Here is a 26,281-nt window from a genome sequence, read left to right as displayed (position 1 = left end):
CCTCCTGCCCTGGTCCGGAAATCTCCGCTCACGCCTCGATGCCAGCTGCTGCCGAGCCATCTCCAGCGGAGGTCGAGAGGCTGATGTCCGACCCGCGCGTGCGCGAGCTGCAGTATAAGCTCGCGCACGGTGGTGAGAAGTTCAAGCTCGAGGTGCGAGGACCCGACCACGGCTACCCTGCCTGTCACATGCCTCCTCGCGCTGCAGACTCTCCTCACTCCTAGATCCTCTCCTCCCCTCTCTCACTCACTCGGCCACTCGCTCATTCCTCTTCTCCTCACTCACGGTGGCCGCCCTCGCCGCCGCCGCCCTCACCGCCGCCGCCCTCTGCCGCAGGTGACCAACGAGAAGCCGCAGGAAGTGAGGAACATCGTGGTGCCGGAGGGCGCGAGCGAGGAGGAGCAGATGGCAGCGCTGCAGCGCGCGATGGAGGAGGAGGCGCGCAACAAGCAGCGCGAAGCCGACGAGGAAGCGCGCCGCGCCGCCGCCGCAAAGGCACAGCCGCTGCCCTGCCGCGTGCCTCTCTGCCTGCTGGCTTGCTTCGCTTCCCCACTTCCGATGCTTCGCTCGCCACCACGCCCCTCGCGACTGCCACCCTCGCGGCGGCTTCGTCAGCCCTTCCTCACCGCCGCTCCCGCCTGGCGCAAAGGCGGAGCGGATCGCGCAGTCTGACCCCTGGTGCTACGTGCTGAGCGGTGCGGGCACGGCCGCTGCCAATGGGACGTACATGCGGGACGGCACGGCGGTGAAGAATGGGGCGCGCGTGTACGTCAACGAGCGCGGCTTCCTCCTCTCTCACGAGGCGGCAAGGGATGACGAGACGAGACGAGACGAGTGGAGACGAGAGGAGAGCAGAGAGGAGAGGCGAGGAGAGGCGAGGAGAGGAGAGGAGAGGAGAGGAGAGAGGCGAGGCGAGGCGAGGCGAGGCGAGGCGAGGAGAGGGTGTGAGATTCAACCTCTTCTCGGCAGGTCGTCGGTGGAGGCGAGGGCTGGATCGTCGGCGTCGCACCCAAGGCAGCCCCGCCCTCTCCTCGCCGCCCCTCGCACTCGCGCCTCTCCTCCTCCCGGCTGCCGCCCCTCCCTCCTCCCCTCCCTCCCTCCCTCCCTCACTCCCCTTCTCACCTCCCTCCCCTCTCACCTCCCCCCCCCCACAGGCCTACTACGGCTTCCAGACCACCGACAAGCTCGCACCCGAGGAGGGGTGGGCGGTCCAGGAGCACGGGTCTTCGCCCGCGCCGAGGGTGGCGCACGTAGAGCCTCTGATGGCGGTGGAGGCGGCCAAGCGCGAAGGCGAACCCTGGCCAAGCAGCCGGGGGCATATGCAGACCGGGACACGCTCACGCGGCTGCGGCGCCCGGCCGTAGGCAACGCTGCCTTCAAGAAGGGCGACCACGCCGCCGCGGTGCAGCGGTACGGCGAGGCCCTCGAGACGGGGGGGGGGTCCAGGGGGTTTTTCTGGAGCCCTTTTTCCCAGGGAGGCGGCGGTCGCCTCGTTTTTTCCTTTCCACCTTTCCCCGGCCGCCATTGTCCCCCCCCCCCCCCCCCCGCACCTCCCTTCTTCTCCGCTGTAGCTACCACCGACCACTCCTCCGACCCACCTCTCTTGGCCCACCTCCTCTGACCACCCCCACCCCCCCCCGGCCCCGTGCAGCGGCGCGCACGGCCTCTCGGACGAGTTGCTCGCAGTGCTGCACGGCAACCGCGCCGAGGCGCGGCTGCAGCTCGGCGAGCACGCGGAGGCGGAGGGTGACGCCGACGCCGCGCTCGAGCTCGACCCGTGCTTCGTCAAGGCGTACGTGCGCCGCGCCAAGGCGCTGCACGCGCAGGAGCGGTGGGGTGCGGCGGAGGCGGCGCTGCGCGACGCACTCGAGGTCTCTCCCGGCGCGCGGGAGGTGGTCGTGCCAGCAGCGGGAGGAGTGCCGCGTCGTTGAGGTCCGCCGAGGTCACGCGGGGTTGGGCCGAGAGCAGGTGCTCGCGCAGCAGGAGGAGTACCGCGTCGCCGCCCTCGCGCGGTCGGGCAAAGAGGCCGTGCTCTCCGAGCTCTCTGGGCTGCTCGGCCGGCTCTCGGCTCTCGTCCGCCGCAAGGGCACCGCGTCCGAGGTGACGTCGCTGCTGCGCCAGCTGCCGTCGCTGCTCGCTTCGCTCAAGACCAAGCCGACCGACGACCCTGCCGTGCCGGGCGGCCTGATCTACGAGTCTGCGCCCAACCACGACGCGCAGGTGTACGTGCGGCTGGCGACCAACGGCTTCGCGCTCCTCGCGCCGCTCCTCCGCCCGATGCCAAAGGGCAGCCGAGGAGGAGCTGGGGGGCGCGGCGAGGAGTGGCCAAGGAGTGCTCATTCGTCCCCAATCCGCCACCAGGCGCCAAGGAGGAGCTGCTCGGCGCCGCGCTCGAGACGGTCGCCGCCGCCGTGCGCGACTGCCCGACCAACATGTCCGCGTTCGACAAGTACGTGCCGCAGCTGGTGCCGATCCTGCGCGCAAAGGCGGCCGGCTCGCCCGCGGCGCCGACCCTGGCAGCGACGTGTCCGCGACCACACGTCCCTGGCATGTGTCCCAAAGGCGGCGACCTCGCTCGAGGTGCTGCGGTCGGCGGTGCGGCTGTTGGGTGCGATGGGCGTGCGCGCGTCGGCGCGGCGCGTGATGCATGACCCCGCGACGGCGGAGGGGCTCATGCACGTGCTCTCCTTCCCCGACTCGTCCTCGCAGCGGCTGCACGTCGCCATCATCGCCGCCCTCGAGGACATGCGCGACACGGGCACCGCCGCCGCCCGGCTGGGTCGAGGAGGCGAGGAGCCTCCGCGAACCTTCTCGGAGCCTTCCCGCAGGCACCCTCGCAAACTTGCTCGCGGTCGAGGGCGCGCCCGAGACCTTTTGGCGCGAGGCGCACTCGCGCAACAAGGACGTCAACGGGCCGTCGCGCGGGCTCATCGGCACCGCGATGACCTCCGCGGTCTGCCGCCGCCGGCTCGGGCTGCGGGAGAGGACCAAGCGGCTCGTCGAGCTGGTCGAGAAGATGACTGCCGACGCGCCCGTGCGGGAGGAGTACGTGGTCGCGCGCCGTGCGGCGGGGGCAGCGCCCGCCGCGACCGGCGACGACGACGACGACGAGGTCAAGTGGCCGCTGCGCGACGTCGCCGCGCTGCCCGAGAGCGACACGCGCGCGCTCGGCGAGATCGCGCGCGGGCTCGCCGACGAGGCGGCCGCCGACGACGAGCTGGTCGAGGCGCTGACGCGGCACGGCGCCTGGCGGGCGCTCGTCCCGCTCTGCGTCGCGCGGCCGCCGCTCTCCGCCGGCGCCATCCGCTGCTTGCGCGTCGGCATGGGGCGGACTCAGGCGGCGATCGACGCGGGCGCGGAGCTCGGTCTCCCGCTCTGGCTGCTCGGCTGCCGCGAGCCATCCGACGCGTCGGAGGACTTCAACGCGAACGTGGCGACGACGCTGCTCGCGCAGGCGGCGCGCGACGACGCGTGCCAGCTGCTCGGCTACGTCGCCAACCAGGCGGTGGTGCACGAGTCCGCAGAGCTGTACGACCCGCACGACGTACGTCGGCTGCACGCCGCGGCCGGCCAGCTCTCGGCCGCGGCTCGGCTGCACTTGGGCAGCACCTGGGCTGTAGGTGCTGCACGCCGCGATCGGCCTCCTCTCGGGCAGCCCGTCGGACGACGCGGCGTGCGGCGGCGGCCGCGCGCTGCTGCATTTGCTGCGGTACCAGCGGTCTGCGCGGCTGCCGGCCCTCTCCGCGCGCGACGTGCACGACGTGCTCGTGCCGCTCTTCCTGCGCAAGAGCGGCGAGGCCAAGGAGGCGCTGATGCGGCCGCTGCGCGTGGCGATGGCCGACACGGCGTGGATGGAGGCGGCGTGGCCCTACTTTGAGTCGCGCGGGTCGGCGGCCAAGGTGCAGCAGGTGGTGCACGAGATGAACGGGCTGGAGGAGATGAAGGCGATCGCGACGACGGGTGCGCCGCCGCAGATGCGGCATTCGGCTTGCCCGTTTGGAACACGCCGTATTCAGACCGCATGGCCGCTGCACCCACACGCACACACGGCCTCGTCGAGGCTGACGGCGCCTGAGGTCTCCACTGCCGTGTCACCCCCTTGCGTCCCCTTTGCAGGCAAGGCGCCCGACGCGATGCGCCCGAACGCGGCGCCGCTCGCCGACTCGCTCGAGGCCCAGCACCGCGTCGAGAACCTGCAGCCCGCGAAGGTTGCCGCATTCCTCGCGGCTGACTTGCCGCCCGGCGGCGCCGTGCTCGACGTCGGCGCGGGCACCGGCCTCTTCACCTTCCCCCTCGCGGCCGCGCTGCCCGCCAGCCAGATCGTCGCGCTCGAGGTCCGGTCCGACGCCATCCGCGCGATGCGGGCGCGCGCGCGGCGCGAGGGGGCGGCCAACGTGACGGTGATGCGGATGGGCGAGGGGGCGGCGCCCTCGCTCCCCGGCGGCGCCAAGGCGAGCCTCGTCCTCCTCTGCGACGTGCTCGAGCTCGTTCCGGAGCACGCTCGCGAGGTGACACTTCCGCGACACTTCCGCGACACTTCCGCGACACCTCCCGCCCCCGCCGCCCACCCCGCCGCGACAGCAGGACAGCACCGAGACGCTTCCGCGCCTCTCCCCGCCATCCGCAGGGACTCGTCGGCTCCCTCCGCGCTCTGCTCGCACCCGGAGGCAAGCTCGCAGTCATCTGCGCGCGGGCAGAGAGCGACTCGCTCCTCATCGACGTGCAGGCCGAGGGCAGTCCGAGACGACCCAAGATGATCCGAGATTCTCCCGAGATGGTGTGGGACGGTACGAGATGCGTCCGAGATGACCCGAGAGGCGCCCGAGCTGCGTTCGAGCCTCGACCTCCCGCCACCGCTCTCGCGACAGGACGCCGGCTTCCTGCAGCGGCGCGTCGCGCAGGTGGTGACGCACCGGCGGCTGATGCTCTTCGAGGCGGACCCGGCCGCGCCGCCGCCGCCGCCCCCGCCCCCTCCCCCGCCAGAGTTGCCGGAGGATGACGTGGACTATGCGGAGGCGCTGCCGGAGGCGGCGGGCGGCGACCCCACCGCCGCGGGCGGGTCGCGCACACGTGACGGCGCGGAGGAGAGTGGGCGCACGCGCGAGGGCAAAGCTGATGGCGAGGCGGACGACGACGAGGACGGCAGTGGCTGCATACTGGAGGAGAACCCGGACGGCGGCGGGCAGGCGCGCGGGCGGGACGTCGAAGACAGCGACGAGGACGAGGACGGCTGTATACTGGAGGAGAACCCGGACGGCGGCGGGCAGGCGCGCGGGCGGGACGTCGAAGACAGCGACGAGGACGAGGACGGCTGTATACTGGAGGAGAACCCGGACGGCGGCGGGCAGGCGCGCGGGCGGGACGTGGAGGACGATGAGGAGGAGGAGGAGGAGGGCGGTTGCGTGCTCGAGGAGAATGCGGGTGAGGAGTCGGACGGCCAGGGCTGCATGCTGGAAGACAATGCGTGAGCGAGCTCTGCTGGCGCCGCAACCGACGAGGACGAGTAGCGCTATCAGCGTGCCAACAGGGCCACAAGGGGCGCCGCGCAACAGTGAACAGAGATATGATATGGAGTCTCAAGAGTCAGGTGGGCTCTGAGACTCGCGCACAACCGCACAGCACTTCGAGGCAAACCCCACTTTGGGACCTATTTGAGGCGGTGTGGCGGCACTCACGGGGCACGGGAAGCTCTCCCGCCGCGTCTGCGTGGCCCGCCCTAGCCGCGGGGAACGGCGCGCGCCCCTCCCGGCGGAGCTGGGTGCGGCAGACGGGCCCACGGGTCGGTTCCGGGCCGATTTGGGGCCGTTCTGTGTAGTTCTGGGTCAAAATCGAGCTACACAAGTAAAACTCTCGCCGCCCCAGTCTCTCGCCCCCACGGATCTGGATGGTACTTCTTTTATCGATCAACACTTTCGATAGACCGAAAGTAAGATCGTTCGGTGCAGAAACGCCGGCCATGCCCATGTAACGCACTTGTGCTCGCTTTTGGTTTAGAAGTGTCTCCAAGTCTTCTGGACCCATCGATGGCCGTCGCCTCGACGCCGCTCGTCGCGGCACCATCGTGCCCGGCCTGGGCGAAGCGTCGTCGCGGGTTCCCGCCGCAGTTCGACGGCAAGCCGTGCGAGCCTGCCGAGGAGGAGGACATGTGGCTGTGCAGAGCCGACGGCCGCGCGCGCAGCACCGCCGACCTGAAGCGCCTGGCGACCGCCGCTCGGGTGCGAGCGAAACGAGCAGGAGATGCAGCCGCCGCGAACACGCGCGATCGGCAGGCGCGCGACCAGCGCCGCCGGCAGCGTGAGCAGCACGACCGGCGCGCAGCGCCGGCGGTCGCCAAGACCGTGCGCCCACAACGCGGCCAGTGCGGCTGCCCGGCGCACGCGGTGTGCGGCATGTGCGTCGACCAGGGCAAGCTCGCCGCGGCCGAGCAGGCGGCCATCGACCTGGAGACGCGCTTCCACGCCTCGACGAACGTCGTCATGGACCTGGAGCGGCCCGAGGACGAGACGGCGGCGCTGCTGCAGCGCTGCGTGCACGTCTCCGACGAGACGAAGCGGCGGCTGCTGGGCGAGTGTTTGGTAGGCTGTAGCGTCGTCGCGCGTAAGAAGAGTGGTGAAATTTAGAAAAGGAGTTGCGGTGTTGATCGCCGCGGGAGCCCTCTTATTTTTCCTAGCCACGATCGTCGCCCGGGCCCGTGAGGCCATGGGATGAACGCCCTCGGATTGTACAGCACCCTCCACTAGCCACACGAATCTCCCGTGACGAAAAACGAACACACACCACAAAGCGCTAAGCGTGAGGACACGAGTTCGAATTCGTGTAGGAGCACCTGTCACCTGAGCAAAATTGAGCCCACTCCAGGTGTGAACAAAAAGTATAAGGGTCGACCAGGTTTCGAACTGGGGACCTCGCCCGCGCCAGCGGGAAGGCTTCCAGCAAGATACGCTGGAATTGAAAAGAAGGTCTCTGTTCGGGAAACCTATATAGCATACCGAGGGAATTAGACACCACAGATCGCACACACCGACGCCCGAAGTGCCAAGAAGGACGTCATTAGTACGAAACCTCAGAAGGCCATGGGCGCCGAGAGAACATTCCCTCGAGAGGACAAAAGAAAGTCGTCGCACCCCCTCCTTGCGCAGTGTCGCCGTAATCGGGGCACGCTATCCTGTGCAGTCAGGGCAAGCGGGGGCGAGGCGCACTCCCACAGACGTATGTATCTGTGGTGACTGTCCCTAGTCTCGGAGGGGGGCAAATATCTAATTTTTTCCACTAGCCACACGACCGCGGGCCCTCAACCGCGTATCGGTGTCGCGGCAAAATAGCCTTCAGACGCGCTGTTAAAAATCGGCCAATCTGGCCCCTCTGCCACAAGTTTTGCTTTGGGACGCACCGTAGCACGGTGGAGTCGAGATCCGGCGCGCAAACATCAAAAGCATCATGAATCGGGCCCGGCTAGACCTGCCACCGGTTGAGGCCGAGCGCGCAAGTTCAGCGGGCGTGCCAGCGTGCCACTGAGGCACTGCGTGGCGACGGAGGCGCGTGGGCTTACCCAAACGGCATGCACGAAGTTGGAGACTTGTCACAAAGCCCTAACGTGCCTCCGCTCTAGGTGTGTGGCAGTTCAACAGATCCAGCCCAGCGACCTCTAGAGCTGTACGTGTCGATTGGGGACTGCGCCTCCGTTCCGGCCGAGATACTAGGCGGTGCTGCCGTGCACTGGCGCCAGCGAGCTCCATTCAGATCCCGCGCGCGCGATTGGCAGTCGAGTTACACCCCGCAGCCGTGCTGTGTGCGCGCGCACTCGAATGTGGTTCGGCGATCTCTCCGCGACCACTCGTCGACTCGCGCTCGGACGCGAGGTGCGTGCTCGCCTGCCTCCCCCGGGAAGGACACGGCCATTTTCAGCGAGATCTGTGGAATAATCCTCACCACCCTGTCCTCACGCCACCCAACCCGTCCCGCTGCTGCCGTACTGGGACGTGAGTGCAATATTTGTGCTGCCCTCGCCATCCGACGCGTGTGCTCCGCTCCCCGCAGGCGAGGATCGCCGTCGCGCACCAACACGCTTCGTCCGGGAGGCGCGCGGCGCGACCCGCGTTGCGAGAGCGTCGGCGGAGCCCGCGTGCTGGCCCTCTCCGGGACCGCCGCCGGGGCCCAGAGGGCGCGGATTCGGCCCCCCAGGTCAAAGAGGGCGGTTCTGACACCGCCAAGCGGTGCTTTCGTGGACCCCACGAGCTCGCGTTCATCCGTTCAAAAATATTGATTTACCCGCAGTTCGCCTCAAGTGTGGGCCCCAAATACCCGCACGGAGAGGTGCAGCCATCCCCACCCCTGGCACCTCCCCCTTCGAATACCTGCTCTCACCTGACCCCCACGCCCCACCCCCACCACACCCGCACGTCAGCATACAACCCGTCTCGTTGTCTCTCATCCAACTCTCCAGATCCACGCCGCGCCCTGCCCCTGCTCCCTGGCCGACTCAGCGCGCGGCCGCCTCAGCGCGTTGCCAGCGCGCGGCCGCGACGAAGCGACCCATTAGCTCCTCAGCCGAGCGGGCGGTGCTGCCGCCTTCCTTTGCGGCGAAGCGCGCGTGGATCGCGGGCATGGACTCGCGGATCGCCTCGCTAAGGTGCTGCTCCTCAGCCCGCGACCACGGCGCCGGGCCCGCAAGCGCCGCCTCAATCGCACCGCCTCGCTGGCTCGATGGCTCCGCTGGCTCGGCCGCCTCTGGCTCGGCCGCCTCTGGCTCCGCCGCCGCCGCCGCCGACGACGACGGCTCCGCCGCTGCCTCCTGGCGGAGCGGCACGCGCCGCCAATCGGTGCCCTCCTCGCGCCACGAGAACCAGTCGTGCCATCGGGCCTCGTCGGACGGCGTGCGGACCAGCGCCTGAAACCAACCGTCCTCCAGCACGGCCGTCACGGTCGCGCGGAGCCACGCGGCGGGCTGCCCCTCCTCCTCCTCCACCTCCACCTCGATCACACCCCCCTCGCGCGGCCACACCCACCCGGCGGGCGGCGGTGGCGGCCGGGCGCGACCCGGCGCGATCAAAACGTCGGACCCGCCGCTCGGCTCGCCCGAGCTGCGGCCAGATCCGACAGCGTTCGTCCCGTCGAACGCCATCTCGACGACCTCCGCGCCGTCCGCCGAGCCGTCCTCGGACCCGTCGCCGTCGCTTACAACGGCGGCGACGACGGACAACGCCTCGTCGCCATCCACCGCATCTTCCAGAAGGCCCGAGCTCTGCGGAGAGCCGCCATCGTAGGTCCGCCAGCCTGAGCCGGGCTCGTACAAGGTCACGCCTCTGGCGGTGCGACTGGCGAGCCGCTGCACTGCCTCGCGCAGCTCGTGCTCTTCGAGGTCCTCCTCGTCGCCTACTCGCAAAAGGCGAGTGTGGAGAGACGCCGTTTGGAGAGTCAGATCGAGGAGATTCTCCGTCGCCGTTGTCGTGCTCGATGCGCCATAGCGCGGGCTCGTCCTCCGCCTGACGGTTAGCACGGTCTCGTGTGTCGCTTCCGCCCACGAGCAAGTAGGCCGTATCTCGGCGAATCTCGGCGAATCTCGGCGAATCTCGGCCGATCTTACCTCGGGCAGATAGAGCCGAACCGCCGCGTGGACGTCGCCGTGGCCCTCGAGCCGCCGCAGCAGCCGCCGGCCGACATACGGGCCCACGCTCTGCCACTCCTCGCGGCTACTCCCGCCGCCCTCCAACTCGGCAGAGCCCGGTACGCCGCGAGAAGATGCTGTGAGGCCACCAGGCGCCAGCGAGGCGTCGCGCGGGCGCTTGGTGCCCTTGCTCTGTGCCGCCGCCTCCCCGAACGCGCGCGCATAAGCCACCGCCGCCTCGACCGCCGTGTCGAAGCAGCCGAGGTGGGTAACGTTGAACCTCGCTCGGAAGCGGCGTCGTTCCTTGTTGACGCCCGTGTAGCCGGTCGGGCTGCGGCTGGAGAGGTGCAGGCGCAAGCCCTCCGCCTCCGGCACCACCGCCGCTGCCGCCTCCGCCTCCGCCGCCGCCTCCGCCGCCGCCTTCGCCGCCGTCTCCGCCGCCACCGCCGGCGTCTCCCCGACCGCCCGCGCGTAGGCCACCGCCGCCTCCACCGCCGTGCCAAAGCAGCCCAAATAGACTACCTTGCCGTTCTCGCACTTACTGGCTTCGAAGCTGCCAGAGGTGAGCCTGTAGACACCCTTGTAGCCGGTCGGGTTGCTGCTCGAGAGATGAAGGCGCAAACCCTCCGCCTCCGGCACGACCGCCGCTGCCGCCGCCGGCTCCGCCGCCGCCTCCGCCGCCGCCTCCGCCGCCACCGGCGGCGCCTCCCCGACCGCCCGCGCGTAGGCCACCGCCGCCTCCACCGCCGTGTCGAAGATGCCGAGGGAGACCTTCTCTCTCCCGCCCATCCGGCGCCGCACCTGGAAGCGCCCGGAGGGTAGCTGGACCAAGCCCGTGTAGCCGGTCGGGTTGCTGCTCGAGAGATGAAGGCGCAAACCCTCCGCCTCCGGCACGACCGCCGCTGCCGCCGCCGCCTCCGCCGCCGCCTCCGCCGGTGGTGAAAGAGCAGGCGCCCCCGCTACCTCGCGAGCATAGCACGCCGCGCAAAACCACTCGCCCTCGGGCGCGAGCGTCCCCGGCGGCAGCTCGAAACCGCCATCGCAGCCGTCGCACACGATCGCCGTCACAATCTCGTCCGCGCGGAGCGCCGCCGTTGGCTCCGATTCCGCCTCCTCCCCCGATCCTGCCTGCCCGAACGCCCGCGCGCAAGCCGCCACAGGCTCCTGCCCGGCCGCCGCCACCGCCCGCGCGTAGGCCACCGCCGCCTCCACCGCCGTGTCGAAGTGGCCCAGGTAGACACGGCGGTGGGAGACCTCGAAGCGTGGTCCCCGCGCAAAGACACCGACGTAGCCGGTGCGATTGTCGGACCTGCTGGAGAGGTGCAGGCGCAAGCCCTCCGCCTCCGGCACCACCGCCGCTGCCGGCTCCGCCGCAAGCGCTTCTCGAAACGACGACGCGTCGTGGGATTGCTTGGTGCCCTTGCCGCTTGCCGAGGCCGACGGAGAAGAGGCCGCCTCGGGGGCAGCAGTGGCGCCCGCCTCCCGACGCAGCTTGTCGCGCAGGCGCCGCGCGATCTCCGCCTTGGTGCCCTGCTTGACGAGGCCCTCCGCCTCGCACAGCGCCTTGAGCTGCGACACGCTCAGACCGCCGCTCTCGCGCAGCCGCCTCGCCAGCGCCTCCGAGTTGCCGCACGTCGGCAGCCCCTTCTCCTCGCAGAGCGGCTTGAGCCGGCGCGGCGGCAGCCGATCCAGCCAGTTTAGCGTCAGCGCCTCCGCCTCGGCCTCCGCGTCGTGCTTGCGCCACGCGTCGGTCAGCGAGGCGGCGCGCAGCCCCGCCGGGCTGTGGTAGATGGCGTACGTGCGCTCCGAGGAGGTCGTGCGCTGCTCGACGCTCCAGCCCGGGCACAGGTTCTGCTGGCGGCTCTGGAAGCTCCTCCCGCGGCAGCGGCGGCGGCGGCGGCGGCGGCGGCGGCGGCGGCACGGCCGGCTCTGCGAGTTTGCGCGCCTTTGGGCTCCTGCCCTCTGCCTGCGTGGACGGTTGCGTTTGCGCGGGCCGGATGAGCCCGGCCGCCACCCCCTCCTCCTCGTCTCCGTCCTCGTAGGCCAGGTCGTACGTGCCGTCTGCGTTGACTGCGGCGATGCGCGCGGGGAACCACTTTGCGCACCTGCCGTGCTGCGCGCGCCCCGGTGCCGACGAGACGTGGTCTCCTTCCGCAAACGTGCCGGCGGAGAAGGCAGGGGAGACGGTGGCGACGGCGGAAGGAGTTGCCGCCACAGAGCCTGCTGGCGGCGCCTCTGACTCTGCCGCCGATGACGATGGCCCCGCCTCCGCCGACCGCCCGACCGCCCGCGCGTAGGCCACCGCCGCCTCGACCGCCGTGCCGAAGCAGCCCAGATAGACTGCCTTGCCGTTCTCGTACTTACTGGCTTCGAAGCTGCCAGAGGTGAGCCTGTAGACACACTTGTAGCCGGTGTGGTTGTGGCTGGAGAGGTGCAAGCGCAAGCCCTCCGCCTCCTCCACCGCCTCCGCCTGCGCCGCCGCCTGCGCCTCCGCCTCCGCCTCCTCCACCGCCTCCGCCTCCGCCGCCACCGGCGGCGTCTCCCCGACCGCCTGCGCATAGGCCACCGCCGCTTCCACGGCCGTGCCAAAGCAGCCGAGGGAGACATTCTTGCCGTCAACCTTGCGCTGCGCCCGGAAGCGGCGAGATTTTTTGTCCTCGTACACGCCCCTGTACCGGGTGCTGTTGCTGCTAGAGAGGTGCAGGCAGGCGGACCCCCTCCGCCTCCCCCGCCACCGCCGCCTCCGCCGCGCCGTGTGAAGCACTCGCAGAAAGTGTCCTCATGACACTGGTGCCCCGCACCGTTTATGTCAGCGTCGTCAAGTGTGAAGTGCTTTTTTTCTTTGAAATTTGCCTTCGTTGTTGATAATACAAGCCCAATGGTCCCTTTCGAGTGGTTCTCTGTCGCAGTCGCACACACGCACACGCCGCACCGCACCGCGCGTCCGCCCGCCGCCCCGCCCAGGCGGGAAAGAGACGAGGAGATGGGACAGCAAAGGAGGAGCCCAAAGCCCCAAACACGTATGGGAGGGTTCAGTTGTGCGCCACGCTGCCCGGCGTTTCTCACTTTCCGGGACAGCCCCGCCCTTTCGAGGCAGGAAAGTGACGGCTACCCCGTACGCCCTGTCGCTTCTACCCCGACGCCGACCGCCCATCCCCCCCTCGTCGTTCCCCCCTCGAATTCTCCGGACACCGACAAGCCGCCCGACGTTGGGCCTCTGCCCCGCACGTCCCCGCCCCTTCTGCCCCTCGCTCACACCCCGGCCCGACACGCACATACAAGACAAACCCGGCGTCCTGCTCTCAATTTTTTCTTCCCCCCGTCCGGTCAAGTTCAGCTGATGCCAAAAGCGGAAGGGGGGAATGCGTGCGCAGCGCTCGAGGAGAGGGCCCGGCACTCCTTTCTCTTTTTTGAGAGCCCCTTCGTTGTTAATAATAACACAGACGGATGGACATTTGCTGAAGCCACACGACATGCACACACACTCACACCGCACCGCACCCCGCACCCGCGCCCCCCCCCGCCTCGCCTGATGAGCTGGAAGAAGATGGGAAGATGGAACAGCCCAAGGGAGAAGCGAACGAAAATACGTATGGGAGGTTGAAGTCATGCACAACGCTGCCCGGCGTCTCTCACTTTCCGGGACAGGCCCGCCGAAAGGAAAGTTCTCTTTCAGGCTCTCGGCCACGCAGCCCGTTCTGGTGTCGCTCCTCGACGTCCACTCCCAGCCATGGCCAAGGGCGGCGCTGGTAAGGGTGCGCGTCGGCGGCACCTCCAGCCTCGCTCCTCGCGGCCGAGCGGCGGCGTCGCAAAGGCCGAAGCGGGCAAGCAGGCCCGCCGCAACATGGCCAAGCAGGCGCGGCAGGCCAAGCAGACGCAGGTTGTCGCGGCGCGGCGCGCCGCTGCCGACGCCGACGCCGCCGTCCCGCCCCGCGTCCTCGTCATCGTCGCGGCGGGCGAAGACGCGCAGGCCGAGGCGATCGGGGAGCAGCTGCTCTCGCACGCGGCGGTGGCCGATGGCGCGACGGCGGCGACAGCGGCGCGGCAGCGCTTCACCGTCCTCCGCCCGAGCCGCCGCGTCGACTCGGTGCTCGACGCGATGAAGGCGGGCGATGTGATGGTCCTCGCCATTCCCGCAGACGGCGCGCTCGACTGCCTTGCCACACACACCACACTCGCAAGCCCTTCGCGGGCGGTCGCCTGGCGAGGGGCCACTGGGGACACCGCCGCGTGGCGCGCGGAGAGGATGAGTCACGCACTGCAGCGAAGGGATGGCCTCGCCACACGACCACACGCACAACCTTATTCAAGTACTTGATCCGCCGCCACGGCCTACCCGCGCACCACACCCTACCAGCAGCGCAGTGCCGGCAGGGCGGTGGCGCTCGTGCGGTGGCCTCGCGGGGGTAGCGGTCGCGTGGCTAGGCTCGGGGATGCCTCGCCACGAGGCCACTGTGCGAGACGGTCGCCCCGACTCGTGCCAGCACTGCCGAGGGTGTGGCTCTGGGCACCCCCCTTAACCCTTCCTAGCGCCGCGCAGACACCTCCGAGCCGCACGCGCAAGCTCACCCGCCGGCGGCGGCGCACGCCCCTCCCCCGACCGCAGGCGGGCTCGACGTGTGCGGCGAAGAGATTGTGGACGCCGTCTGCATGCAGGGCGTCGGGGCGGTCGTCGGCGTGCTAACCGGCGCGGAGCAGCTGCCTCCAAAGCAGCAGGCGCTGCCTTCGCCCCACAGCTGCTGCTTCCGCACCCTCCCGCACCTCTCGTGCTCTCCGCGCCTCTTCGCACCCTCGGCCCGTCTCCCAACCCCCGGCCGCCCCGTCTCCCGCAGGCGGCGGCGAGGCGCGAGTGGGCCGCCTCGCTGCACGCCCGCTTCCCCGAGCAGGCAAAGTTCTTCTCGCTCGACCAGGACCAGGCCTGCGCGGCGCTGCTCCGGCACGTGGACGGCATCTCTCCGCGCAAGCTCGCCTGGCGCGCGACGAGACACCTCCGAGTCATTTCCCAGTCACCTCCTAGACGCCTCCTGGACACCTCCGCGCAAGCTCGCCCGCCGCGCGACCGCCTCCCAGCCCACCCCGCACCTCGGCCACCCCACCGCAACGGCACGTCGCTCTCGAGCCGGCCCCGCGACCCCGCCTTCTCCTAGGCGCGAGCAGCGTTCGTACCTGCTTGCGCACCGGCACTCGTACCGGCCGGGCGGCGGAGGCGCGGACGGCGGCGCGGACGGCGCGGAGGGCGGGGAGGGCGGGGAGGGGCTGCTCGAGGTAGAGGGGTACGTGCGCGGCCTCGACCTGTCCGCCGAGCGGCTGCTCCACGTGACTCGGCTGCTCTGGTCGGGTGCAGCGGCGGACGGGGCCGGAGGCGAGCTGTGGTTGCGCTGTAGGTGCCCGGGCTCGGCGATTTCGCCATCGAGTCGGCGGCCGTAGTGGCCGATCCTCTGCGGCCGAGGCGCGGCGGCGGCACGGCGGCGTCCGCCGCCGGATCGTCGATGGAGGTGGAGGGGGGCGTGATGGAGTGCGACGGGGCGGGCATGGAGTTTGACGAGGCGGGCGGCGGGGCGGGCGGCGGCGGGCAGCGGCTGCTCTCCGCGCGGCGCGTGATGGACCGCGAGTACGAGGCGGAGCCCGACTCGCTCGCAGGAGAGCAGACTTGGCCGACTGAGGCCGAGCTCGCCGCGGTGCGACTCTATCATTATTATTATTATTATTATTACAGTAGTAGTAGTAGTAGTAGTAGTTAGAGTCGCCACGGTGCGACTCGGGCTCCTGCCCCCCCCCCCCCCCCCTTCTCCCACCCACACGCCACCGCGCGCGCGCCTCGCATGCCCGAGCCCTCCCCCAGCGGCACAGCCACCGCACCACTCACCGAAAGCGCGCCGTGCTTAGGCGCGCCTTGCGCCCCCGGGGGCGCGCGGCGACGACGACGACTACCAGCGGGGCTGGACGGGCGCGCTCGATGCGGAGAGCGACGCGGAGGGCGAGAGCGACGGCGAGGGCGGCGCGGCGATGGGTCAGGCGATGGGCGGCTACAGCGACGACGACGAGGCGATGGACGCCGACGAGGAGGCGGCGGCCGAGGAGGACGACGGCGCAGCGCGGCGCGCATACCTGCAGCAGCGCGCGGCGCGGGACGAGGACGCAAAGTTCCCCGACGAGGTGGACACGCCCGTCGACGTGGCGGCGCGCGTGCGCTTCGCGCGCTACCGCGGCCTCGCCTCGCTCAAGTCCTCTCCGTGGCACCCGCGGGAGAATCTGCCGCCAGGCGGGCTCTCCCTCGCCCGATGCACACACGCCGTTCGCCCCCCCCCCGACCCCCCCGACCCACCCCCCCGACCCCCCGACCCACCCGCCTCCTCCGTCCGCTGCAGAGTACGGCCGCGTCTTCCACTTTGAGCACTGGCCGACGCTGCAGCGGCAGGCGCTCAAGGAGCAGGCGAGCCTAAGACGAGCCTCTCTCTGGCCCCCCTCCCTCCTCTCCCCCTTCCTTTGCTTCGCTCCCCCACCTTCCACAGAGGGGCGCGTCCACGACACGTCCGTGACGCGTCCGGGCCGTGACCTCTGCAGGCGGTCGACGAGCCACCCGAGGGACGCGCGCCCGCCGGCTCGTACGTCCGGCTGCAGCTGCGGGTGCCGCGCCGCTTTGTCGAGCTGTACGGCGCCGAGGGCGGCGTCGGCCAGGCCGGAGAGGCGGCGGCGCCGCTGGTCCTCTCGTCGCTCAACACGCACGAGAACCGGCTGGCGGTGCTGCACTTCACCCTCTCGCTCACCGCCGCGGCGGAGGTGGTCGCTGCACGCCGCCCCGCCGCACCCTCTCCCCCTCCTTCCCGCTTTCCGGCACACTTTCCCGCTCGCCCGCCCCCTCCCCACCCTCTCACCCGCCTCCCTAGCCCCCACTCCTCGGAGCCTCCCCCCGCGCCCTCTCCAGGCGGCGGAGCTGGTGCTGCGCGGCAAGGCGCCGCTCGTGCTGCAGGCGGGCAAACCTTCTAGGAGCCTTCTAGGAACCGACTAGGACTCTTCCCATAGGCGCCGCTCGTGCTGCAGGCGGGCTTCCGCCGGTACGCCGCGCGGCCAATCTTCTCGGAAGACAACCGCCGCTCCACCAAGCACAAGCTCGAGCGGTTCGTGCAGCCGGGCCGGCAGGTGGTTGCGACGGTTTACGCGCCCGCGATGTACGCGCCTTGCCCGCTGCTCGCCTTCCTGCCCGACGGCGAGGCGTTGCGCGCGACGCCGCAGCTCGCCGGCCTGCCAGTCGCAAGTGGTGCGCCGCTCTCTGTCTCGCGTCGCCGACCTCTCCCCCGCCTCTGCGCCACAGCCCGCCCTGTCATATAGGCGCGCTGCTGTCGGTCGACGCGGACCGGATCATCCTCAAGCGGATCCTGCTCACGGGCGCGCCCTTCCGCTGCCACAAGAAGAAGGCGTCCGTCCGCTGGATGTTCTTCTCGCCCGACGACGTGCGTTGGTTCAAGCCCGTCGAGTTGCACACCAAGTTTGGGCGCAAGGGCCACATCCGCTCGTCGCTCGGTGCCGAGATCCGTCGAGATGCACCCGAGAGTAGCCGAGAGGCACCGCGTCGCCACACCCCGTGAGCCGCTCGGCACGCACGGCCAGTTGTGGGATGGCGTGAAACCGTCACGTCCAGCTTCTACAGAGCAGAGCACGCTCTCACGCCGCCCGCCTTTGCCCTGCAGGCACGCACGGCTACATGAAGTGCTACTTTGACGGCACGATGCAGCAGCACGACACGGTGTGCATGTCGCTGTACAAGCGCGCCTTCCCGAAGTGGAGCGGCCCCTTCTCGTACGAGTGCGAGTGAGCGCGGTGGAGCGGGCCCGGGAGGACAGAGGACTCGCGCGGCATTGCCATTGGTGCGTGCGGTGGGGCTGGGGGGCGCGCGGGTTTTTCGACTCGTGTGTTCTTGATACTTGATCGTTTGACGTTTCGGCTTTCGCGATTACGGTATTTTCTGCCGGATTTGGATTCACGCCTTTACCTCTCTCACACAGCTGTCCCCGCGCAGTAGCTACACCGCTGTAGTGCGGTAGATGCTAGAGATCTCGCGCGCCGCGCATATGTGATATGTCCCACAACGACTCACACGTGAGACACACATTCCAATGTGTCCGCGGGAGCGACGACGGCAAATCTGAAGGCCTCCGCCAGGCCCGCAGCCAACTGTGCCGGCTGCCGCCGAGCCGCCCGCCACGGGCCCATCAGCCGAAGCGGCGCGAGTGGGTGACGTTCTGGTTGATGCCTGAGCTCTCGCCACCGTACGCGCCCTCCTGCGCCTTTGCGTCGCGCACCTGGCCCTTGCGCTTGATGACGGCGCGGCGGTACTTCTCGCGGTTCTTGGCGCGCGGGTTGCGGTCGATCTGAAGCGAGGAGGGAGGGGGGCGGTGAGTGGCGCGTCGCTGTGCGAGGGGGTGGCGACCTCACAGCCGGCCGGGCGGCACCTTCTTGCGCTCGCGCGTGAGGCCGCGGTTCTTCATGATCTGCCGGCCAGCCTCGCGCTTGTCGCCGTCGCCCGCCATGTCGCCCGCCTCGAGCTCGCGCCGCGCCTCGTCGCGACCGGCCGCCGACGCGGCCGCCGACGCCGCCGCCGCGTCCGCCTTGCGCTGCCGCTTGGCCTTGCCGGCCGCCTCCACCTCCGCGTACATGGGGTGCTCCTCCACCTCCGCGCCGTCGCCGCCGTCGCCGTCGCTGCCGTCGCCGCCAAGACCGGAGGCGCCGCGCTTGCGCGCCGCCGCCGCGCGCCGCTGCCTGCGCGACTCCTCGCGAGACTCGCGCGTCTGCGCCGGCGCGGAGGTGTCGGCGGCGCCGGCGGCGCGCCCCTTGGCGCCGCGCTGCTCGAGGGAGGCCATGTACTGGCGGAGCGCCTTCTCGCGCTCTTCGCGCGGGTCGGCCGCCTTGCCGCTCTTGCTCACCGAGTAGAGGTGCGAGAAGTCGTCGTCGAACTGCGAGAGCTCGTCGCCTGCGAGAGAGAGAGCCGTCAGAAGGTACGGCAGAAGAAGCGAGAGAGGGGAGGGACAGGGAAGGGGGGGGGGGGGGGGGGGCGCACCACGCTCGACCGCCGCGTGCCTCCGGCGCAGCTCGCGCTTCTGCTCCTTGGAGAGGGCGAGCCGAGAGAAGTTTGCCTCCTCGTACGCGCGCACCTCGGCCTCCTCGTGCCGCAGCTTGGAGACAGCGGCAGAGTCCGCCGCGTGGCCGCAGCCGAAGTCGTCGGCGTGGATCTGGCGCGGCGCGCTCGAGAACTCCTCGCGCAGCTCGCGCACCTACGCGAAGGTTCGCGGAAGCGTCGTGCGAGCTCGCAGGCCGAGGCAGCGCCGCTCCTCTCGCAGCAGCGAGCCATGCGCGAGGAAGAGGCTCGCGCGACGGCGCGCTCGCGCTGCCGCTCGCGCCGGCCCGCGCCGCGCTCCTCTTCGTACGGCACCTACGGGCGAGGCTCACACAGGCCTCAGAGGAGGCTGCTCGCTGTGCGCCGGACCCCCTCCTGCCACACGCCACCGCAGCGAGCCGGGGAGGCTTGTAGACGCCTCCGCCTCCGCCGGCGCCGGCGGCATCGTCGTCGAGATCGCCGTCGGCGAGGAGGGCCTGCGGGTTCGGCTTGTGGCGCAGCTCGTCCGCGTCCGCGTCGGTCGGCGCGGCGGTGGCGCCGTCGGCGGCGGTCTGGAGCAGCTTCTGCACGCGGTAGCGCATCGCCTGGTCAACCAGCGGAGGAAGGATTGTGTGAGTGGCGCGAGGCACCAACAGCAAGTCCCGGCCAGGTCCCAGCCAGGTCTCGCCCGCATCTCGCCCGCTTCCCAGCCGCTTCTCGCCCGCATCTCGCCCGCATCCGGATCTCGGCCAGAGCTCGGCCAGAGCTCGGCCAGAGCTTGGCCGCATCTCGGCCAGAGCTCGCCTTGTCGAGCGGCGCGAGCCGGTCGATGAGCACGCGGTGGCGGAGGAGGGAGGCGACGACGGGGTGGTCGCGCACGGGCCTGCCCGAGGCCTTGAGCAGCAGGTAGAAGGCGATGTTGGTGCAGTACGAGAGCAGCAGCTGCAGCTTGAGCTGCAGCAGCGCCACGCCCGGGCTCGCAGGCAGCTGGCGCTGCCGCACCGCGAGCAGCAGCGGCTCGAGGCGCTCGCGCACGTCGGGGACGATGGCCTTGAAGTCGTCGAGCAGCGAGACGAGCTCGGGCGCCTCCGCCTCGAGCAGCCGCGCCTTCTCCGCCTCGCTCAAAGCAGAGAGGTCCCGCTCCAGCCTCTCCACGACCATGCCCGCGCTCTCGCCGCCGCCGCTCGCACCGCCGCCGCTCGCGCCGCCGCCGCCCGGAAGGGCGCCAAAGTCGTCGGCGGCGAGGTCCTTGAGCTGCTGGCGCTGGACCGCCAGCACCTCCGCGTGCTCCAGCCGCTCCGCCCGCCCCTCGTCCTCCTCGTCCATCGACCCCTCCTCGTCCGAGTCGGCGTCGGCGGCGTCATCCCCGCCGTAAAAGGCGTTCTTCTTGCGCCCCCAGCCGGCGCCGAGGGCGGAGCCGCCCCGCGAGGCGTCCTCGTCGTCGCTCTCGCTCTCCTCGCCCTCCTCGCTCTCCTCGCCCTCCTCCTCCTCCTCACCCTCATCCTCCTCACCCTCCTCGTCGTCCTCCTCGTCGTCGTCATCGTCGTCGTCGTCCTCCTCCTCCTCCTCATCGCTCATGCCCTTGAGGGGCATGAGCTCCTCGACCTCCTCCTCGCCCATCTCATCCTCCGAGGCCTGCGCCTCCTCGTCGTCGTCCGAACCGCCAACCAGCCGGAACGCGTTTCCCACTGACGTCTCGACCCTCTTGTTCGGAGCACCCCTTCTCGCCCTGGAAGGCTTCTTGGCAAACACCTCCTTGTCCGCCAGCTCTTTGGCGCTTTTACCAACACCCTTGCGCGCCGCCGCAGCGCCACGGGCGCCTCTGGGTGCTTTGCCCATGGCTGCTTGTCCGCGTAGACTATTCAGTCGCGGTGAAAAGAAATGCGAGCTCACTCTTCTTCCGCTTCCGCTAATTTAACGACGCGACAGAGGAGGAAGTGACAAGGGAGAGACCGACGAGAGTGGGACGGCCGCGAGGTGGCATGAAGGTTGCAGCGAGAAGCGGCGAGAGACTGCGAAAAGAGATACGAAGAGGCAGACTCCCCAGGGTGGGCGACGGCTAGCGCATCACACTCCTCTCCTTAAAATCCCTGTGTGGTGGCGGCGTGCCGTTCTCCCATCCCTCCCTTGGGTTGTGTGTTTTCTTTCTTTCTTTCTTTCCGCTAATTTCTTGCTGTCTCGTCGATGAGGACACTACAGCGTTAACCTGCGCATTAAGCTCTCACACCTGCAACCTGCGGCGGAGTCATGCCGGGTCCTAGGTAGGCGTTACGTAGGGGCGCCAGAGGAGGAGCTCCAGGCGCCCACCAATTTACTCGAGGAGCGACAACTTGTTGCCATTCACACTTGCGATCGTACCGAGCAGGTACTTTTTCTTTTTTCGCACACGTTGCGCGGAGCTTTTGTCGACGAGGGGCAGCGGCAGCATGAGAGATGCACCCGCGTGTGCCGGCGCGAACTCTGAGGGGGGTACTTTGAGTGTGCCGTTGCGGCGCCGTGAAGGCGTTCGCGAGGCACCTCGAGGCACAGCAGAAGGGGGAGGGATTGTACCGCCACCGGCCCGCGCGGAGCGCGTCGAGCATGCGTGATAGTACTGCATCAGTTACTGCCTGCCTGCGGCGCTGAGAGCCGGCCGCGCAGACGCTCTGGTATCTCCCTTCTGTCGAGACCTCAATGTGTGTCGAGCGTCGCACCGACTGCCACCCCCGAGATTGCGAGAGAGATACACGTACGCATACGGCTCGCTCTACGGCTTTAGGGGTAGGCCACGCTGTACACAGATCTGAGGAAGCGGGGGCGATCCGAGAACGAACGTAGCGATTCGACGAGTCAGGGAGAGGGGGCGAGCCAACAGCACACAGAGGACGGGGGGCCGGTGACGTACGGGGAGGAGCGCGCACGCACTGCAGGGGACGAAAGGCACGAAGGCGCCCCCCCGCCGGGGTGGGTGCGAGGAGGCGAGACGCGGGGGGCACAGCTTGGACAGCAGGCGCGCAAGAGACAGAAAGCCAGGGAACAAAGAGGAGGCAAGTAGGGGGGGTGGCTCGTAACTGAGGTTCGCCTTCAGAGACAGCCGCCTCCCCATGTGGTGATTGTTGTTCATAACGATATCCCTACAACCACGATCGATGCGAGGACGCAAGTCCACCAAACTCGGCCATTCCAACGGCCAGACCGCTCGCTTAAGGCTGATTGGCTAGACGAGCGGTCTACCTCCGACAGGGCGGTCCGACAGCGCGTGGATCCGGCCCGCCCCGGCGGGTTACGGTTTAGCGCGCCGACAGACCGCCCTCTCCATCACCCTCGCCCAGGGATCTACAATGCTGTCTTAAGGTCCGACAGGTTCGGCACCGGGCACCGCCTCGGTATACAAAATGCGCCTGCGGGCGGACCCTTACAGATCACAGATCACAGATCTGTGTGGTCTGGGACGGTGACGCACCTGTCATGCGCCTCTGTGCTGAGAGGCGGTACATGTGCGGCGGACCGGGGACCTCGTTGTGGCGTTAACACCTCTTTTTTCGGAACTAAAAATGAGCTCAACTCGGAGGGCGGGCCCGGCGTGAAAGGTGTACCGTCGCAAACTCGACGGCGCAGTTGCCCTTTGGGCACACGCGAAGCACCCCCCTTTCCTGCTGCCACCTGTCGGCGCAGTTCCGGCAGATCCAATGCATGCCTGTGGCAATGGGGGAGATACCATGCATCGGCGGGTGCGATCGCACGGAGGGCCGGGCCGGAGTGACGCACATGGCCGCAGGCAGACCCACTCTCTGCACGCGCTCTCCGGGTTCGCAAAGTCGACGGCGCAGTCAGCGCCGCCGCCAAAAGGGAGGCACGTCTTCGGCTCTGCCTGGAGCGTCTTCAGCTTGTAGTGCTCGAGGAGACCGCACACGCCGTGGAGGGCCATGGCGACCAGCCAGACCTTGTCGAACTTGTTGTGCATGATCCACGCGTCCCTGCGACGTGGGGAGAGGGAGGTCAGCTGCCGCGCGCGGAGCCGAGACCGCGTGGCACGCACCAGGCCCAGCAGACGGGCGTATCCGCCGGGTGCACCGGCCGCCTCCTCTTCCAGCGGTGCTCCGAGTGGATGAAATCCACAGCCGGCCGAAGCTCCTCTGCAAAGCGTCGGAGGTACTGAGGCCCGTGCTGCGAGCGGTCGAATAGCGTGAGCAGGTACGCCTCCGCATCGCCGAGCTGCCGCTCGTCTGCGTCACCCATCTTCATCTTGACGATGCTCCGTACGATCCTGGGTCCCCAGTCGCCGCAGTTGCGCTGCACGTCCGCCCACACCCGATGCGTCTCTTCATCCTCTCCGCCCAGATGAATGCCGAGCATCAAGCAGGCGCTGAACTCGCCCACGATCGTGAACATGTCCAGCCCGCGCATGTTCACCATCTGCTCCCCCATCTCCAGCCACTGCTTGTCCGGCGGCCACTCGCCGACCGAGGGGTGCGCGCCACGCGGAGGGCGAAGGCTCTCCATATACCTTTCCCCCTTCAACTCAGTGTAATGTGGCTCCTCCGGGGGAGGAGCTTGTGGAGGAGGCGCAGGCCTCTCCCTGTTCGAGACATAGGTCGTGGAGGCAGGCTTGCTCACCGCGCGGCGCTTTGGCTTCACCATCTCGACTCATCAGAGAAAAAAAGCGGAAACCGACCTCTGCCGCCCTAGGATCTCCCTGTCACAACTTCTCCGACTGCGCCGCCCTCTCAGAGATTCACATTTGGCGTCCTGATGCTGAATGTCGCCACTCACGCTCGATTTTTTTCTTATTCTTGGCTCCTTGCAGAGTGAGTGTGTGTCATTGCAGACACCCTGAGAGTTCTCTGTCCTTACCTTCCCTTACCTTTACCTGAGCTACAGAGAGTACGTGCGTCGGGGGCGAGCGTCGGCTGATTGGCGACAGGTACGGCCAACATGCCACCCACAGGAAGAGGCCCACCACAAACCACGCCCAGCTCATTGGGACCCCTCGCCAGTCGTCGAAAATCGTCCCCCCCCAGGAGCGCCAGAGCGCGCCTTGCCGCATCAATCAATGGGCGAGCAGAAGGTGCCTCGAGCGCGCGCCCCGTTGGCGTTCGCCCGCGCCGCCGCCCCGATCACCCGCCGCCCTCCCGCGCCGCGCAGAAGGGCACCTACCACTACAAGGTCGTCTCGGACGGCAACGGCTGGACGGCCAAGGCATTCGGCGACATGGCGGACGGCCTCCCCGAGTGCACTGGAGCCACCGCGCTCGAGGTGGAGAAGGCGATGTACGATGCGTGCAAGGAGGTGCTCCCTCCCACTGGCCCGCTGCGGCCGCCTTTGCACTCAGCCACCGCCATCCCGAAACACCGACTGTGTGCCACCCCCACCTCGGATTGTACGTGGGCGCACAACCTCGTGTGGCCGCGCTGCCGCTCAGGCGTCGGGAATTCCTGAGTTTACCTACGCCAACGACATGGTCACGCCAAAGGTCTCGCTCTTCACGGCGTGCATAGGGACGGCGATGGTGGTGGCAGGCGGCGGCGGCGGCGGCGGTGGCGGCGGCGGCGGCGGCGGCGGCGGCGCGGCGGCCCCGGCGGCGGAGGCCAAGGCCCCGGAGCCAGAGCCGGAGGAGGAGGAGGAGGAGATGGGCTTCGATCTTTTCGATTGAGAGAGGCCAGGTTTGGCGCATGCGCGTGGACTGCGAGCCCCCGACGCGGGTCACGCGCCGCGGAGAGATCGATTTTCGTCTTCGGTCTCGCACATGCGCCATAGTTCGTGCTTCCTCCCCGTAGCCAGTGCTGTCTTTGTGACGGGACTGTTCCGATGTGGGGCGTGCGTCACGAACCGTGGAACTCGCATGTGCACATGCACATGTACATGTCGGTGTGTTTGGTGGTGACTTTTTAGCTGGGGCCGTCGCGCTCCGTATCCGTTTTCGTTGTGTGGAGAATGATTTTGTGTGCCTCCCCGGCCCGTCCGCCGTCCCCCCGCGCACGGCGATCGCGACGCCACGGCGCACGGGCGTGAATATCGACGCGACGACGTGCTCGGAGCTCGCGCGCGTGTGTCGCGACCGAGACGAGAGGTGTGTCGTGTTCCGCTTGGTGTGGCGAGAGATGTAACGGCGGTGCGAAACCGGAACGAACAGCATGAGCAACACACGAGTCGCGCGTGCACGCGGCGGATGCGGGCGACAACAACACCGTTTACCTAGCTGAGCGCTCGTTCCCTCGCCGCTCACTTGCCGCCCTCGAGGTCTTTGAACCGTGCGAGCAGCGGGTCCTCTGGCGGCGCGGCCTCCACGGCGCCAGCGACCGGCCCGCTCCCGACCGCCTTTCGCGCGGCTGCCTGGTCCAGGGACGCCTCGAGCTCTGCGGCGCGCGTCGATAGCACCGAGACCGCACGGCGCACGGAGAGAGTCCGGTCGCGGGCCTCCTGCAGCTCCGCATCCGCGCGGGCGGCCTTCGCCTGGGTCTCTTGCCTGTGGGGTGGGGAAGGGAAGGTGGGGAGGTGCCCCTGGCGCTCCACCCTGCGCTCTCTCCCGCCGCGCCTCTCAACCAAGAGCGCCCTCGCGCTCTCCTCGTCCCCGGCTCGAAGCTTCTCCTCGGCGGCGGCGTACTGCTCAGCCGCCGCGGCCGCGAGGCGCTCGCCGAGGTTGCTCTGCGAGCGCTCCGCCTCCTCGCAGGCGCTCACGGACGCCTCCGCCTCGGCCAGCTCCGCCGCCAGCGCTGCAGCGAGCCTCACCGCCTCGCGGTCGAGACCCATCGCCGCGAGTCGCGCCTCCTCCTCTCGCCTCTCTCGTCCGGCGGCGCCCATCGAGGAGCCCAGCGACGCGCCCCACAGAGCGCCGAACGGGCCCGCGATCAGCCCGCCGAGCACAGCGCCGCCGAGCGCGCCTTTGCTCTCGTCGTCCACTGCGCGAGGCGCCGCCGCGCGGCTGGTCCTCGACGCTGCTCGGTGGGGTGGAAGCTGCGGCGGCGTGAGCGAGAAGAGGAGGAGGATCGGCCACATCTCTCCCGCTCTCTACTCGTATCGGTGTGATCTTGGATCGATGGGCATCGGTCCGAGGACTGCAGGCAGGACTCCCACGCGTTGGGAGTTTTATCTGGCGGAATGCACCGGATACTACGGGCGAGCCTCGGCGAGACTGCGTCAGCTGTTCCCACAGCAGGCTGGAAGTGGAAGTACCTCGCCAGGCTCCGTCTCCCATCCCTCCTGCCTCGTCGGTGCTCGCATGTTTTCTTTCGTTCTCGCTTACCCCTCGTGACGCCCCGCTCTGCGGCCCTCTCACAGAGTTAGGGTGCCCACAAAAGAAAATAGCTTTCCGTCTCAAAAAGGGACGCACGAGGCAAATCTGATGTTGGAATGTTCCAATAGGAGAGAGGCCTCTTCCGTTGGGGGACCGAGTACATAGGAAACGAGGGTTCCCCGGTTTGTCACGCGCGAGCACGAGCGTGAAACTGCACTTTGCGCCGAGCGCCCGCGGCTCAGACCTTGTGCAGGCCACCCCTCGGTGGGAGCACCGGTCCGGACCGATGGCGCTCGGTGTGGAGCAAGCAAGACCCCCCCCCCCCCCCATCGGCGCGCGCTCGCCATTCCAACGGCCGCCAGGAGCACCAAGA

At 69.1% G+C, this 26,281-nt stretch overlaps 6 protein-coding genes across 6 annotated transcripts; 3 read left to right on the top strand and 3 right to left on the bottom strand.

The window, feature by feature from the left end:
* Window positions 1-38: 38 nt before the first annotated feature.
* Window positions 39-5,468, top strand: EMIHUDRAFT_448270 (hypothetical protein; the record flags this gene model as incomplete). The annotated part of the gene is made up of 15 exons (XM_005767265.1): window positions 39-152; window positions 358-516; window positions 650-769; window positions 1,241-1,410; window positions 1,893-2,332; window positions 2,362-2,486; window positions 2,563-2,779; window positions 2,829-3,544; window positions 3,621-3,960; window positions 4,117-4,334; window positions 4,419-4,508; window positions 4,628-4,720; window positions 4,818-4,901; window positions 5,016-5,363; window positions 5,442-5,468. 15 exons carry the CDS (start codon window positions 39-41, stop codon window positions 5,466-5,468), a joined length of 3,261 nt encoding a protein of 1,086 aa, XP_005767322.1.
* A 3,011-nt stretch (window positions 5,469-8,479) lies between these two features.
* On the bottom strand, window positions 8,480-13,735 carry EMIHUDRAFT_96548 (hypothetical protein; the record flags this gene model as incomplete). The annotated part of the gene is made up of 4 exons (XM_005767264.1): window positions 8,480-9,372; window positions 9,754-11,425; window positions 11,619-12,273; window positions 13,377-13,735. 4 exons carry the CDS (start codon window positions 13,733-13,735, stop codon window positions 8,480-8,482), a joined length of 3,579 nt encoding a protein of 1,192 aa, XP_005767321.1.
* A 2,895-nt stretch (window positions 13,736-16,630) lies between these two features.
* On the top strand, window positions 16,631-17,417 carry EMIHUDRAFT_61830 (hypothetical protein; the record flags this gene model as incomplete). The annotated part of the gene is made up of 3 exons (XM_005767263.1): window positions 16,631-16,818; window positions 16,917-17,125; window positions 17,293-17,417. Coding segments are annotated over 3 exons (522 nt in total), but the record flags the coding sequence as incomplete, so codon positions are not given.
* Window positions 17,418-17,695: 278 nt separating this feature from the next.
* EMIHUDRAFT_197520 (hypothetical protein) lies at window positions 17,696-21,123 on the bottom strand (the record flags this gene model as incomplete). The annotated part of the gene is made up of 11 exons (XM_005767262.1): window positions 17,696-17,776; window positions 17,842-17,973; window positions 18,055-18,141; window positions 18,526-18,572; window positions 18,660-18,873; window positions 18,975-19,031; window positions 19,106-19,300; window positions 19,575-19,844; window positions 19,974-20,129; window positions 20,301-20,515; window positions 21,054-21,123. 11 exons carry the CDS (start codon window positions 21,121-21,123, stop codon window positions 17,696-17,698), a joined length of 1,524 nt encoding a protein of 507 aa, XP_005767319.1.
* Window positions 21,124-22,198: 1,075 nt separating this feature from the next.
* Window positions 22,199-23,311, bottom strand: EMIHUDRAFT_420532 (hypothetical protein). Its single transcript, XM_005767261.1, has 3 exons — window positions 22,714-23,311; window positions 22,443-22,651; window positions 22,199-22,371 (listed from the first exon to the last, which is right to left on the bottom strand). Exons 1-3 carry the CDS (start codon window positions 23,175-23,177, stop codon window positions 22,235-22,237), a joined length of 810 nt encoding a protein of 269 aa, XP_005767318.1. The 5' UTR covers window positions 23,178-23,311; the 3' UTR covers window positions 22,199-22,234.
* A 389-nt stretch (window positions 23,312-23,700) lies between these two features.
* Window positions 23,701-24,625, top strand: EMIHUDRAFT_432719 (hypothetical protein). Its single transcript, XM_005767260.1, has 3 exons — window positions 23,701-23,742; window positions 23,820-23,963; window positions 24,097-24,625. The coding sequence occupies exons 1-3, from the start codon at window positions 23,728-23,730 to the stop codon at window positions 24,325-24,327; spliced, it is 390 nt and encodes a 129-aa protein (XP_005767317.1). The 5' UTR covers window positions 23,701-23,727; the 3' UTR covers window positions 24,328-24,625.
* Window positions 24,626-26,281: the final 1,656 nt, after the last annotated feature.

This window comes from Emiliania huxleyi (assembly GCF_000372725.1).
Source record: "Emiliania huxleyi CCMP1516 unplaced genomic scaffold EMIHUscaffold_5, whole genome shotgun sequence".
NCBI classification, from domain to species: Eukaryota; Haptophyta; order Isochrysidales; family Noelaerhabdaceae; genus Emiliania; species Emiliania huxleyi.
The sequence above is the reverse complement of the archived record's forward strand: the minus strand, read 5'-3'. Positions and strand labels throughout refer to the sequence as shown.